Below are 15,438 nucleotides of genomic sequence, written 5' to 3' on the forward strand. Positions count from 1 at the left end.
CAGTGCAAGGAAGATTGTCTTCAATTCTAAGTAATTGATGTGCTTTGTGGCATCCGTCGGTGCCCACAGTCCCCTCACCTTGAGCTCCTCCATGTGAGCGCCCCATCCCTTCAGGGATGCGTCTGTGGTGATGGTCACTGTTGGCGTTGGGGGCGTTAGAGGCTTTCCCCTTGCTATGTTCTCCATGGTCCACCATGTCATCTCCTTCTGCACTGCGTGCGTTACAACCACTAGATCCTCCCAACTGCCTGTAGCTTGTGACCATTGCTCCTGTAGCCATTCTTGAATGGGTCTCATGTGGAGTCGTACATTCGGTACCAGGTGGATGCATGATGCCATCATCCCCATGATCTTGCTCGCCGTCCTCACTGTCCGAGCTTGTCCCTTCCGGTAGAGGCGAGTTTCCTTCACCAGCGCCCTCGCCCTCTTCTCGCTGGGGAACACCTTGCCCTGTAAGGTGTTGATCTGTGCTCCCAGGAAGATCTTCACTTGTTCCGGCTCCATTGATGATTTCTTCCAATGGATGGAGAACCCCAGGTTTATGAGCGTGCTGGTCACTGTATGTGCGTGCAGCTTGCATTTCTGGTATGAGTTTGCTTTCACCAGCCAGTCGTCCAGGTAAGGGTATACATGTATCCCCTGCCTTCTTAGGTGCGCCGCGACTGCTGCGAGGCACTTTGTGAAAACTCTTGGTGCCGATTTTAGACCGAAGGCCAGTGTCGTGAACTGGTAGTGGCTTTCTCCGACGGTGAACCTGAGCATGTGCTTGTGCTTCCTGTTCATTGGGATGTGCAGGTATGCGTCTTTGAGGTCTATAGTGACCATGAAGTCCCCGGTCTGCAACTGTGGGAGCACCTCTTGCAGGGAGGTCATTTTGAATTTTTGCGTTCTTATGAATCGGTTCACGAACCGTAAATCGAGAATGGGCCTCATTGTCTCGTCTACTTTTGGTACCAGGAAGTATGTTGAGTATACTCCTGTGTTTCTTTCCTTGAAGGGTACCCTTTCTATGGCCTGCTTCCGCAGGAGTTCTTTTGCTTCTTCCTGAAGGCACTGCAGCTGCTTGCTTGCTAGCGGCTTTCTTCTTGGTTTTCTGCTTGTTGGCCTCGCCTCCAACTCTATGCAGTATCCGAATTGGATAATGTTGAGGATCCATTTGTCTGATGTGATTCCTCTCCACTCCTGGAGGTGGAATCTTAATCTCCCTCCCACTGGTGTCCTGTGGTCGTGGGTGTCTAGTTTGTCTTGACCCATCTGTACGTGCTGCCCCCTGGGATCTTTTTTGTGGGTGGGCACACGGATTTTTTCGAAGTCACTTGGAGGTGGGCTGCTGGCCCCCTCTTCTATTCTGTCCTCGTCCATTTCTCCCTCGAAAGGACTGGCCTCTTTGTTGGTACTGCCAGGGCTGTTTCTGATGGCCCTGCTGACCCTGCGAGTCTGCCTGGTGCGTTTGCTGGAAAGCCTGGTGTGAAGTACCTGGCTGGTTTCCGCCTCTTCCGCCGGGCCTCCGTGACGGGGTGCCCCTCTTGTTCCCTCTGAACTGCAATGCTCCCATGGATCTTGCTGTTTCGTTATCCTTCTTAAGTTGGCTGAGTTGCTCATCAACTGTTTGTCCGAAAAGCGTACTGCCGTTGAACGGGGTGTTCAGGATGCTGTGTTGCACCTCCGGTTTGAAACCGGATATCCTGAGCCAGGCGTGTCTCCTTTCCGTGACGCCCATCATCATGAGCCTGCTGGCCGTGTCTGCCCCATCCAGAGCCGTCTTTAGGCAAGAATTTGCAGCATTCTTCCCCTCTTCAATTAGCTTCTCGGCTTTCTGCTTGGCATCCTGGGGCAAGTCCTTCACCAACTGTCCCAGTCCCTCCATGATTTGGTACATGTGTCTGTTCACCAGGGCGTTGGAATTAGCCATGCGCCAGTGGGTCGCGGCATTCCGTTCGATCCTTCTGCCCACCAGATCCATCCTTTTGCTCTCCTTATCCGGTGGCGGGCCCGAGGTAGTGGGTACGTTAGCCCTCCTCCTTGCTGTGGCCGTGATAATGGAGTCTGCGGAGACCGTGCCCTGAATGTAGGCCGGGTCCTTTGCGGCATGCTTGTACTTCTTCTCAGTTCTGGGAGTCACTGCCTTGCATGTTGCGGGCTCCCTGAAAGCTTCCTTCCCCTGAGCCAAGACGCTCTCGAGCATCGGGAGGAACTGGCTCCTCGTTTGTGTTGGGAGCAATGTTTCCAGAAGAAAGTCTGCTTTCTGCTTCTCTTCGTCGAGCTTGAGCTTGAAAGCTGCTGCGGCAGATTGTATCACCGCGTTGTAGGCCCCGATGTCGTCCGGCGGCGAGGGCCTCGAGGGGTAGGTGTCGACCACCTCCTCCGGGCTGTCGGTCTCGACATCGATGTAATCCACATCCTGAAGGTCATAGGGCGCTGACTCCGTGTCTGTCCTGCCCTCATCTTCCTCCCCATAGCTGTAGCTCTCGTGGGGATTCTCGTACTCCTCCTGGTCGTCGAACACCTCGACGTCCCGGTCTTGCTCGGTGACTTCTGCGACCTCCTCTTCTTCCTCCTCGACCGCCTCCAGCACTGGTGGCTTGGTCTTGAGAGGGATCGTGAAGGCCTTCATCCTTGCGTCGAAATCTTTTTTCCGCTGCATGAAGTTCTCCATTTCTGCCTCGAGGCGCCTTCTTTTCTTTTCCATCTCGGCCGCGTGTTCCGCGTCGGATGGTTCCGCCGGTCTCTTCGACGGATGGCTCGTCGCCGTGCCTCTCGGAGTCGAAGTTTTCGACGTCGAACCGGATATCGGGTCTCTGGTCGTCGTCGACAGTTTCGGGTCTTTCTCCCTCGTCGATCGATCCTTTTCGGGGACGATTTTCGACGTCTTCTGCTGATCAGCAGCTCTCGGCGCCGGGGACTCCTTCTCTGAGGATCCGCTGGGCCTGGGAGTAGTCGCGGACGCCGCCTTTTTTGGCGTCGGCGCTTTCGGGGTCTTGCCCTCGATTTTTCGAGACTCAGAGTCTCTCGGGTTCTTGGGGGCCGAAGAGTCTCCTACCTTGTCAGAAGTCTTCGTGTAATCGGTCTCTACGACCGTGTAGCAGTCGTCTTCGGCGGCAGCGTTGTCTTCTTCCTCGGAGGACATCCCCAGCTCGTAGAGCGACGGGGTCGGGGCCTTCCCCTGCAGGGTGGCGTGTGCTACCCTCTGCCTCTCTCTCACACGAAGGGTCTTCGGGGTGAAGGCGGAACAGGCGTTGCAGTCTCCGCTCTCGTGGTCCACCGGTAGGCAAAGGTTGCATACCGGGTGCTGGTCTTTCTGCGCGTACTTGTGGTGGCAGTTCCGGCAGAACTTGAACGGCGTGTTGTCCATCCTCGAGCGTCCAGGGCCTCTCTGGTCGCGTGTTCGTCGACGGTCGTCGAAGATCTGGATGGAAAACGCCTTATCTTTGCTTGTCTTTCGTCGGTGAAGTCCCCTGGAGTCTTCAGATGACTTCTCCTCGTCTTTTCTGTATTTTCTTTCTTCTTTCTCCAAAAATGTCTGGAGCCCAAACGGGAACGATCCAGACCCGACCGCGGAAAAAAAGAATCTGAAGATGGCGCCCAAGAGTGGGAGCTTCCGCAGGAAGCATGCCGACGTCACCGGAAATACACCCAAAGGGGGTGTGACGCCGACGCCCACCTGGGCAAAGAGAAAAAAAAAAAAAAAAAACAAAGAAAAGACTACGAATCCGGACCCAACCACAAGACCGCGGAATAATGCACAGCATAGTGAATCCAGAAAGATTCACGCTGCAAAACTCATGTGATGCTCTAAACACCACATGACTGGATGTGGAGGTTAGATAGCTTAGAAGAATGTAGTCTGAAAGCTAGTCTCCCCTTTAAATGTTTAAGAGGCAGGTAAGAGTTATATCCAGGAAGCTGCTTTTCACAGTGTCTCCTGGCTCTGGCAGGAGGCACTGGGATGTCAAAACTGAACTGCAATAAACTGTCATGCTGAAGTGGTTTCCCCATTTTCCTTTTAAAGGTGAATAATGATGTCACAGAGCGTTTGATTGCCTCTGTTGGAGCAGGTAAACTGCTGAATCCTTTTGTTGACACATAAAACCGATTTTGACACGATGAAACATAGCACAAAAGAAATAGGTGCTGCACATTTATAATAATTCCAAATACTCTTAAACTTCTACAGAATAATCTTCATCAACTAGAATGCTTTACGAGTGCAAATAAGTTTAAAGAAATAGATTCCAAGATTCTAGAATGAAATGTATATCTCCATTATTTTATATTCTAAATTTCATGAATCAAATTAAATTTATGCCTGCTTTTTCTTTCTTTGCTTGATTATGTTCTCACGGAAAGGCTCCGTAGACTTACAATGTGGAATGAAACTATGTTTCATAGAGAGAGTTCCCATGCACATTCTAGTACTACTCATTACTAGTTTGTTACTTTGGGAACATCTGCTGTGAGAAAGTGTCTTCTTGAATTCACTCATGTGCCTTTGCGAAAGGACTGTTGTTTACAAATTTGACATTTTGAATGGTTCCACATGCTTACGTGATGATCACCACCTTTATGCCATAAAATGTGTCTTCTCTATGCTGCATGACAATCACTCTACACAAACTGATCAAGGACTGAGTCGTTTGACCAGATGAGGTGGCCCAGTAGGTGTCACCCCAAAACTTGTAGATCAATAAATGCTGTGTGATGAAGCGACAGGGTGCTGTGGCAGACACTTCTTCTTTCTCTGGAGATCTTGTTCTTTTTTTTTTTACAGAGTTTTATATAGCGCAAACTAGACCCGAACTGAATCGGGTATCAGAGCGCTTTACATAGCACCAGTTACGTTAGATGAGGACACGCGTTCATTTTAGGCACGGGGAGATTAAGTGATTTGCCCAGAATCACAGGAGGTTTTTGGCGTCGTTACCGAGACTCGAACCCAGATCCCCAGGTCCGAGGTCGAGCGCCCTAGCCGTTCGAGAGAAAGCTTTCAATCTTGCGGACTCTCCTGCCCTTCCTTGGGCGGATGCATACGCTGCATGCGCTATTTCACTCATTGAGAGAGAACCTTTGAGCTAATATGATTCATGCTCTTTCCTGAACACTTCTTCTATAGGTTTTGTAATTGATGGGCCACAGGAGACAATTTTGATTATTTCTGCATTACTAAAATCAATGCCTGAGATTGATAAATTTACTCTTTTTAAATTTGCTCATAAAAAGAAACCATAGTCAAATCCTGTTTCTGTTTCTCTGTGTCTCATCTTCAATTATTGATTGTGCATTCCAATTGAGTATTAATGTGGGACGGGAATCTAAATAGAGAGATCTCTGGACAGCGGATTCTAATGTTACTATTCTGCATAGCTTTAACTCAGTTATTGGTTTGTATGATTCTAGCCTGACTGAATTTCTTCAGGAGATTTGGTCTCGCTGTGAGAATTCTGTACTTGTATAGTGTAGTGTTGAGCGTTATGCATATGAATATAATTACTAGTTTCTAGGTCAGTTATTCAATTCCTGGTCCTCATTGGATAACTGGATTGGATCCAATATGTCCGACCCCTCTCAACACGATTCAAGATCCATCAGGGGACCAAGTAAATGAAACCTAAGTTGTTGTGCTAGGAGACAATGTGTGACAAGGTCAACGGGCCCAGTGAAACTTCAGCACCTGCGTGTATTGGTTTTTACTTATAAAGTAGCTGCCACTGCTGCCAGCACAACTGTTAAAAGGCAGGTAGTCTTTCTTAAATAAGGTCCAAGTCATGCACGGATGCCAGTGTCAATAAACATCACTCTAACCACGAGCAAAAAATGACAACTTCTACCTGACTACATACACACCTTGTTCGGACATCGGATTCTTCGGTATGCTTTCATTTCAGTCCTCCACTTGCGTATCACCTCCTCACTGAAGGCTGGGAGCCCTGGTCGGCTGTATTTTAACTAACAAACGAACCGGAAAAAACACAATATCAGGAAAAGGTGAGTTATCAATGAACATCAGAGCTCTTCAAAGCTTATCAGGATACAGTCATAAAAAGTTCTTTGCATCCTGGACCAACATCATCAATTTACACAATTATTTCGTGCATTTTATGTACTTAAAATATTATGTAAAGATTATAGAAAGTTATCAGGATTTAAGATAAGCATGAACAAACCTGAAATCTTAGGACACGGAGGAACGATTGGATAGAATGATAGAACACTGGAATGTCGGGAGCTCCACTGAAAACAATGGTGTGGCTCTGGATTTTTGTTGATGCCTCGTGTACGCCTTCTGCTCCTGCATCCCAATGTTTATCTTTCTGTTTCTAGCTCTTTAATTTAGAACATTTTACCCTCAGTGAGTGGACTGTTCTAATAGCCCTTCTGCCTCGACCTATACCTTTTGTTCAAGGCCTTCATTCAAGTTACAGATCCTCGCCTGCAGCTTGGGCCTATAACCCGGGTTCAGGCCCTTTACAACCGGTATAGCCCTCAGCAGCGGGTTATAATATGTTTCAGGTGGTCTAAAGAAAAGATTAAGTAACTGGAGATCTTTGCAACGCTCACCATCCGGGAGCCATACAGAGCAAATTACGTGTAACTAATAATGGAAATAAAAAGTGGCTCAAGACGCTGGCAGCCCCCCATCATTTTAAGGCTCGGGAGGAAAGCAAGCATTAAAATTAATGTATTCCCAAGACTGTGATCCTTATTCTTGACCTGACCCTCCCCAGATTCAAAGACTATAGAAGAAGATCTACAGAAAGAGTGTAACAACTTCATATGGGGGAACAAGATACAAAAATAAGATAGAAATATGTTAAACAAAAGTGAGGGAGGGGGGGGCCTTTCTGTCCTTACAGAGCAGCTCAGCTGAGGATAGTATTTGAGCGATCTATGAGGGAAATTGTGAACCAATGGACACCCGTGGAGAGTTTAATGGACGAAAGGGCACATGGAATTTGATTTTGCTACATAAAAAATACAAAAAGGGTTGCATTGTATTAAAGATTATACTGCCACTGATTATAACAAATTGACATTAGACTCCAGTGATCATGTAAATAGACAAAGCTGGAGACAATGTAGATAAAGGGGGCAGGACAGGCATGCGCAGAGGAGCTGCGGTATGAAAGGGCCTTTTTTGTATGATCACCACCGCACATTTTGAAATGATGCTTCTGGTTTACCAACTCTGGAGTGCACTGGGCCCTGATGCCCAGGCCCTAGTGCTTGGCGTATGACCACCACCAAAGCTTATATGCAACTGGCTAATTCCGGATTGGCACAGTTAACTCACTTGTAACACCCTAGTACAGGGAATCATGCCTTCTTAGGGATGGTAAGTCAAGTGTGGCAAGTGCACTGCAGCACTTGTTGTGCCACCACTGTGATGACAACGTGAAAACATGGCTCCAGGTCAGCCTTGTCTGGTGGCTTCTAAAATGCCAAACCAACACGGTAAAATAACCCTTTTGACAGGTCCAAACCTTTTTTTTTAAATAAATATAAATCACCCCCAAGTAGACCTTATAAACCCACAAGACAGGGTGCTGATATTAAAGAGTAGGCTATGTCGAAATTATACCTTACGTGTCCGACAGTAAGAACTCACAAGTGTCGGTTTTACAGTAGTAAAGCGAGTAGTCCATTGGCTAACATGGAATTTCAATAACCCATGCACTGTGCGATAACTTCCAATGGACAACCAAATATGGTATTTCAAAGTATGAAGGACGCTGGCTCTGTATATGGTATGCCACTAGGTGGTCATGCCGTGCACAGGGATACTCCAAAAGTGTACAGGGCACAATGTAAAACCCGAACTGCTCTACTAGTGGTAGTGTGGGAGAGCAGCCATAGGCCTAACACACAGTGTAAGACATTTATTGCACAACATTGACCAATAATGGACAGACGACTCAAAAAGGAAATCTACACTAAGTTTATCAAAATAAGCTTGGTTTGTATTTTTTAGACCAAGATATTCGGAATAGGGTAACTACGTTTTTAACTAAAAACATTTCACTTTCAAAAGTTGACAGTGCAATTTCTGAACAGTTCAATGTTATCCGGAGTCAGTTGCTGTGAGGGGGGCCTTTGGATTCAGGCTGCAGGCATCGTCGTGAAGTCCAGGAGGGGTCAGCTAACGTTGGACTTGAGGTCAGGATCACTGGGGAACCTGTAATGGTTTGGTGGGCCATCTGGATACTGCCCGTAGGCATCGGGTGCACAGTGGGCAGGACACGCGGATACAGACGGCACCCGAGTCCTTTGTGTTGGTTTCTTAGGGACAGAACCAGAGTCATCTGGAGTTCTGGTCTTTTTCAAAGTTCGGGTAGTCTTCCTTGGGTTTCTGGATGTCGATGCCTGCAGGACAGGCATCGTCTTCTTGCAGGGTTTTGGAAGCCAGAGACAGGCCGGCAGGACTGGGGCGAAGTCAGTTGTTGTCTTCAGTCTTGTCTACACAGCGCCTTCTTAGGTCGCAAGTAACTAGTTTCAAGGTCTAATACTAGATTTAGGAGGCGTTTTAAGGGAGTAACAGGTAGGGACAATGGGCACCTCACCTGGGGTGACTACACCCCCTATTATGCCACCCTCCTGTGGGAGGGGCATAGTCCTAGCACTGACTGGAGGAGTCCCCTCATCTTCAAGATGGAGGTGACAGAAACGCGTGCTTAATTTAACCTGAGGAGTAGAGTTGGCAAAGGTGGGCACACCTCCTAGCCTTTCTAAGTTTTCTCGCCCAAAGAGGGAGTGTAAACTGAGGGCTGCCATCTGCTGCTAGCAGCAGGGGCTGCAATACAAAGGCGGCAAGACTTTGAAGCTTCGCTTTTGAGCACTGGGCCCATCCTGGGGGAGGAGGTGTGACACCTCTGCCCAGGATGAGCATTGTTTCTGGTCCCAGAGAGCAGAGGCGCTCCACCCAGGGGTCCGAAACATGTCTGTGTGTGGAAGGCTGCCTAAAGACCGTCATGGCCCACACCAGGGTTGGTAGGTTTTCAGAGGACACCTCTGAGGTGCCCTCTGAGTACATGGTTTAATAAATCTCACACTGGCATCAGTGTGGATTTATTGCAAAATGTTGTTTGGTACCAAACACCTGGTTTTAGTGAAGCCATCATGGGGCTTGGGAACTCGAATTGTCAAGTTTGAAGAGCATGTATTCCTTATAACTTCTCTGGCACTTACAATATTTAAGAATTTACTTAAGTATTGTAGGAGCATATCTACTTATGCAAATACACCCTAACCTGTGGTGTAGTGTACCCTGTCTTAGGGCTATAAGGGTTGCTAGAGGGGTGACTTACCTATACCTTCCGGCAGTGCTGGCTGGCATGGCACCCAGGCAGGGTGCTATGTTGTCTTTGTCTCTTTTTCACCACACAAAGGCATGCAAGCTATAATGGCAGTGCCATGGTCCTAGTGAGAGGGATCCTAGGGGACCCTCTTCAGCTTCGGGTCCTAGGCACCCAGGGTACCACTTACTAGGGACTTACAGGGGGCAGAATACCAATTGTAGATATCGTTTAGGGAAGAAGCACTGGCACAGGGAACCTGGTTGGCAGAGACACTGTGCACTACAGTCAAAAACACATTCAATACCAGGCAAAAAAGTGTGGGCTACCCATATCAAAAGAGGCACAGGATATCAAATTAATTGTTGCATTAAACCAGACTCATTGCTGAAATCAAATTTAAAATAACTTTTTAAAGAAAAAGATGAGCTACGAAACCTTTGGGAGCCCTTTCTGAATATAAGAGGTTGTTGTCATCCGAGAGAACAGGCTGCCCCTCTATTCTGAAGTGAAGCGCTTCCAGGAATGGGGAGCAAAGAGAACTGTTTGTGGGAGGAGGTGTGACCTCCTCCAACAGCATGGATACCGGGTGGTGGCCACAGAAGGCCCAGTTTAAAAGAGGCTACCATCTCAGTAAAGCAAGGGCTGATCATAAAGGAGCCTGCCCGCTCCTGTGTGTCAGTAGACAGGCTGGTATCTGGCATCTCCAGAGGGGAACAACCTGTTGCTGAACTGGTTTTTCAGGAAGAGTGGCTCATTCTGATGGTTGCACCCGAGAGGTGTGCCCAGAGCTCCCCATAAGGGAAGAGGACCTGAGCCATATTGGATTCAGCCCGAGCAGGGCACTATGGGATGGTTTCTGACCAAACCCCCATGAAGTGATGTAGTTGGGTAGGGTTGCCCCGTGGAAACTGTTGCTTCATTGCTAGTGCATCCTCCCCACCCACAAACACGAAGATGGCATGAAAGCGGCATCTCTTGCATACAGTCCTCACATCACTAGTGGACTGGAAAGAAAACAGAAGAAGGACTGCCCAGCAGGTCCCTATATCCAGCAAAGACAGGCTGCACAGAAAAGTGACTCCAAGGGCTAGGTGGCTAGCCTCCCGTCAAGCATCAGGACTACAAGTTAAGGCAGCCTGCACCCTTGAGAGCCCAGTGTAAGAAACAGGGTTTTTGTTGCAATTGTCCCCCCACTTTTGGCCCCGTTTAGCCACTAGATGCTGATTTTCGATAGACAGTGCACGGAGGCCTGCTAACCAGACCTCAGTGCCGGTGCTCATTCCTTAAGACAAAGTGGCTGTCAGGTACCCAGGGCATGGGTCCTAAAAAGGGTCCCTAAGGGTTGCAGCATATCTTATGACACCCTAGGGACCCACACACACATCCCCCACAGACAGCTATTGCAGGCTACGTGAAATGGTGCAAACCATGTTTGAAAAAATGTAATGGTGCATTCCTGTGTGCCATGCCAAAGACACTGAATGAGCTATATGCAAGTTATCCCTATGGCAGACCTTGGAGCCCTATGGCAGGGTGCATTATAGCACATGTGACAACATATCTGCAAGAGCAGATATGCCCCTGCAATGTCTACATCCATTCCCCGCTCTAAGAGGTCAGAAACAATGGCTGCTCTGGCAGGAGATGTTTACACATATGCAAGCGAGGCTTCCTCCACCCCCTACCCTAAGGCCCATCTGACCCCAAGATAGGCGGGGAAATTAGCTATGCAGGAGGCGTGTTGCATTGGAAGGCTGGACACACCTCTAGGGTGGGCAGCCTAAAGTGAACACAAAGATAGGAATTCCACCATCTTGTGTGTGGTGGAATTACTAATTCTGGGACAGGGTGATGCCCACTCCCCAATGAAAGTGGTCATCTAAGGGGTGTAGTGACCCCCAGGGTAAGTAACCCATTGGCTACTATCCTTTACTACCCTTAAAGCCCCTAAATTGAGTATTTAGGGGACCTCGACACCAGGAAATCAGATTCAACTGACTCAAAAATGGAGTGGACAAAGAAGAGAGCTGACACGAGAACAGAGGAGCAACTACTGACTTGCGCCAACCCTACCAGCCTTTCTGCTGACCCACACAAATGCGGAGAAATCGACTTTTCCTGCCGCTGTGCAGACTCCAAGAAACCCAGAGGGCTGCCAGTGCTTCGCTACAGAACTCCCTTGGAATAGAGGAGCTACTCCCCTGCAGCCGCAGGCACTGAAAAAGCAAGGTCCGGTTCACCGTCCTGCCGCTTACCAGGACTACCGACGCTGCAGTTGCCCATGAAGAGGTTGCCGTGCACCCACAGGTCAGATTTGTTGTCCCTCCAAATATGGGGATGCCAGGATTAACCGGAGCCACACAGCACATTTCGCTAAAGTTGGCCGCCTCACACACCAGTAAAGGGCACCTTTCCCCGGCCCTTCTCCTCACCCCCTCCCGTGCGGTGCGCGCCAGGCGCTCTCCGGACCTGGTTGCCTCCTCACACTTCATACCTCCCTTCGCCGCCCGAGGAGGCTCTCAGAAAGGGCTTTTCTTTCAGTCTTGCAATCTCAATGAAAGCTTACGACACAAAACACCAAACAAGCATTGGTGAGACCTATTGGCTATGCCAATGCTTGTTATAAATTGGTGTCAAATTTCTTTATTGAGCGTGTGTCTCACGTACTGCCTTTGTGTGTGCAATAAATGCTTCGCACTACCCTCTGGTAAGCCTAAACTGCTCGTCCACACTACCACAAGAGAGAGCAAAAATTGACGTGCAGCGTGGAAACCATCTTAGAAGCTCATCCTCTTTTAGAATACACCTGAACACACTGAGCGCTGACACTTTATGGTCTCCATAAGGCTTAAATGATTGGAAGTAGCGCTAACAAGAGTACTGCCTCCATACATGCTTGATTTGCTCTAAACTGCCAGCCAGTGGTTGAATTAGCAATTCTTCTCAATAGTTATTTGAAGACAAAACCCTTGGACTACCGGTTGTGGGTTCAACAGCATTTCTAATTAGATCTATCACTTTTCCCTCTACACACAACCCACACATTCACTTTTACCATTCCAGGTTTTTGCAAGTTGCTATCTGCCCTGGTCCCAACACATTAGAAACAGGGCTATCCTCTCCTGACTCCTTTCTGCTTACTTGTCCTTTCTAATCTCTTCTCTAATCCAGTTTATTTACCACTTTAAAGCCCTCCTCCAAACCCTTTCTCTATCGCCTATTGACTTTCACAGATTATAAACCTTGCTGCCATTTGCTCCTTAACTAATGTTGCCTCCTGGTGCTAGACACAGCCTCAGCATCCATATGAAGGCCAGACAGGTTTTCAGGGTGTCTTCCTATAGCAATTGGCCTTGTGGGGTGACTTTTGCTAGGGCTGGAATTTCCACCAGCAGATTGATACCTTATTCTATTAATTAAATACATTAGTTTCACTGGCTTGCTCCTGAAGTCGGGTAGGCTGTTCCTTCACTGTTCTTTGTTGGGCCCCATGGGCACTCTACTGACGCGGTTAGAAGATTTCTCTCTCTTGCCTGCAGATATTCCTTTCGTTGCACCTTCACCACCTTTGGGTATACTCCACAGACCCTCTACTGAGGTTCTAAGTGACCATAGATTCTGGGGTTGTCTTTCCTCCACCTGTGTGGGCCCTTCAGACCTTCTACTGAGGTGTCAGATTCTAGTGCCATCACACTTTCGGGCACCCCCAAAATCCATCAATTGGTAGGGTTCATTGGTTCTTTGAGTTGTGTCTCCCCTTCAAGTGGCCCCTACAAGTCCACATAACGTAGAACAAACATAACTCCTCAGGTCGTACAACCACCATGACGATGAGAGGATGGGAAAAGAGCACCCTGAGCTTCTACCCTTCAATCAGGTACCTGAAATATATGATGCTTGAAACGTGCACTAACTAAAAAGGTGTTATTCGAAGTGGTTTACTTCTGCAAATTCTTGGTTGTATGATTGCGGTAACATGGAAAAATGTTTTTTTAACTGTTTTTATTATACAGGACTGAGGTACTCCACCCAGGTGAAGTGTGTTAAGGCAGAGACCAGAAATCTAATTTCACTCTACTGGAAGCAGTCACTTGCTAAGTTTAGCCTTCAAACGAGCAATTAGTGGTAAGTCATGCAGCAGCTGCAATTTGTTTTGAGCCTCTAAGTGCCTTCCTAAGTCAATCACTCAATCCTAAGTGAAACCAGTATCTTCATACTCGCCAACCAGCTTCATCTGAAGCCTCCCTCCCAGACACCCCTTACCTTCCCATCGTCGGGAACCAGGTCTTGCAGCACCTTTCGCTTTGGCCATTCTTTGATCAGCTCTTCGGTGGCAATCTCATGAAGGTGGTAAATAGCAACCTTTGCCGACTTTCTCTTCGCCCTACCCGTGCAGTCACTCAGCTCTTCCTTTATATCTGCGAGTTTGTCGTCTTCTGGAACATCGCGGCTGCACGACACCTTAAAAGAAATAATTTGCTGTAACTCGGATACTGATGAGAATGAAAGAAAGTGAGGGAAAGAAGGCCAGAATGTACACACCCTGTGTTGATTCTACACTACTTAAACTTCTCTTTTCGGTACAATGGAAGAACTGCACCATGAACTGAGTAGGTAAAGACAAAGGCAAAAACTTTATGCGCAGAGCCGAACAGTACATGTGAGTCCTATTTACCTGTGCTGGCCAAGCCACTCAGTGCCTTAGAAATCAGTTAACAACTAATTAGAAAACTATACTGTAGCAAAAACTTTATGCGCAGAGCCGAACAGTACATGTGAGTCCTATTTACCTGTGCTGGCCAAGCCACTCAGTGCCTTAGAAATCAGTTAACAACTAATTAGAAAACTATACTGTAGGAAGCGGTCTCTTTATGTGATATAACAATAATCTCATATGCTGAGTAAAGAGTCCAGGGGTTCCCTTACTAGTGGACAGGGCTTGCTATGCAATCCCAAAGTGCTCTACTACAGGGTAGTGTGTTTGAGCAGCCTGAGACTTTACACAGAGAAGTGCAAGACATTTGCAAATACACACAGTGATTAATAGATGACACACACGACTCCGGAAGGAGATCCCCCTCAATTTATAAAAATACCAAGTATCTTCATATAGGTTTAGGCATTAGAGAAAAATCATTCAGGTAAGTACATTTTTAAATATAAATTCTTATCACTTTGAAAAGTGGACACCCTGCAATTTTTGAGTTCTGCAATGTTATTATAAGGAAGGAAGAACTAGTTCGGCCAACAAGTATAGTGCAACGACTTACAAGACCAATTTCCAGGTGTTAAGGTGAGTGGAGGGCAAGGTCCAAGGCAGCACCAACAGAACAACACCAGCGGCACGAGGGCGGCAGAATGCAGGGTGCAAATCAGTGTCGAGAGCCCAATGTATTTCAATGGAGATCTGTCACTGCAAAAAAGGCTGCAGACTCTGGCCAGGAGGCCAATCGGGCTGAACCAGCAAGTAGGCTCCTGCCTTGCGGGGCTCCTTAGGTCCTCTTCTCCAAGGCCCAGGGGCAAAGGGGTGTCCTCAGACGCCAGGGATTTTCCTTACCGGAGTGGTCACAGTTGAGGGGGCATGCATGCATGCACAGCCTGCAGGCGATGTCGGCGAGTCCAAAAGGGGTAAAACCATGATGGATACGAGCTTTGGAGAGCCGGGGGACCTAGTTATGAATATGCTACTTACCAGTATGCATCTGTTCTTGGCATGTAGGGCTGCTGACATTCATATCTATAGCATAGATCGCCGCCTAGTGTTGGGTCCGGATGATTGCACATTGTTGTCCTGAAAGAGTCTTCGAAGTATCACAAGATAGGTGGCTCCTCCCCTGGACTACAGTGCGCATGGGCATCGACTCCATCCTCAGATTGTTTTTAGCCATTGTGGCAAAGATGGAGTGTAACAGTGTAAGCGATGGCCATGCTAAGAGTAAGTGTAAAAAAGTCTGCAGCCGCTACAGGCGCCGGGGCGGAGGGCGGGCGATATGAATGTCAGCAGCCCTACATGCCAAGAACAGATGCTTACTGGTAAGTAGCATATTCGGTTCGAGGCATGTGGGCTGCTGAATTCATATCTATAGCATAGAATACATAGCAGTCCCTCCATTAACGGCGGCCGCCTGTGCCAGCTGCAGACGTCTGA

General features: G+C 48.0%; 1 protein-coding gene across 5 annotated transcripts in view; it reads right to left on the reverse strand.

Moving 5' to 3' along the window:
- The window catches only part of ZNF512 (zinc finger protein 512), a 123,928-nt gene that overhangs the window by 27,457 nt on the left and 81,033 nt on the right, over nt 1-15,438 (reverse strand). For all 5 annotated transcript variants that reach the window (XM_078650120.1, XM_078650121.1, XM_078650125.1 and 2 more), the window contains 2 exons: nt 13,554-13,751; nt 5,842-5,943 (listed from right to left, as the gene is read on the reverse strand). In XM_078650120.1, coding sequence (XP_078506246.1) covers nt 5,842-5,943; nt 13,554-13,751 — 300 coding nt within the window. The remainder of the gene's footprint in view (nt 1-5,841; nt 5,944-13,553; nt 13,752-15,438) is intronic.

This window comes from Lissotriton helveticus, chromosome 6 (assembly GCF_964261635.1).
Source record: "Lissotriton helveticus chromosome 6, aLisHel1.1, whole genome shotgun sequence".
NCBI lineage: Eukaryota > Metazoa > Chordata > Amphibia > Caudata > Salamandridae > Lissotriton > Lissotriton helveticus.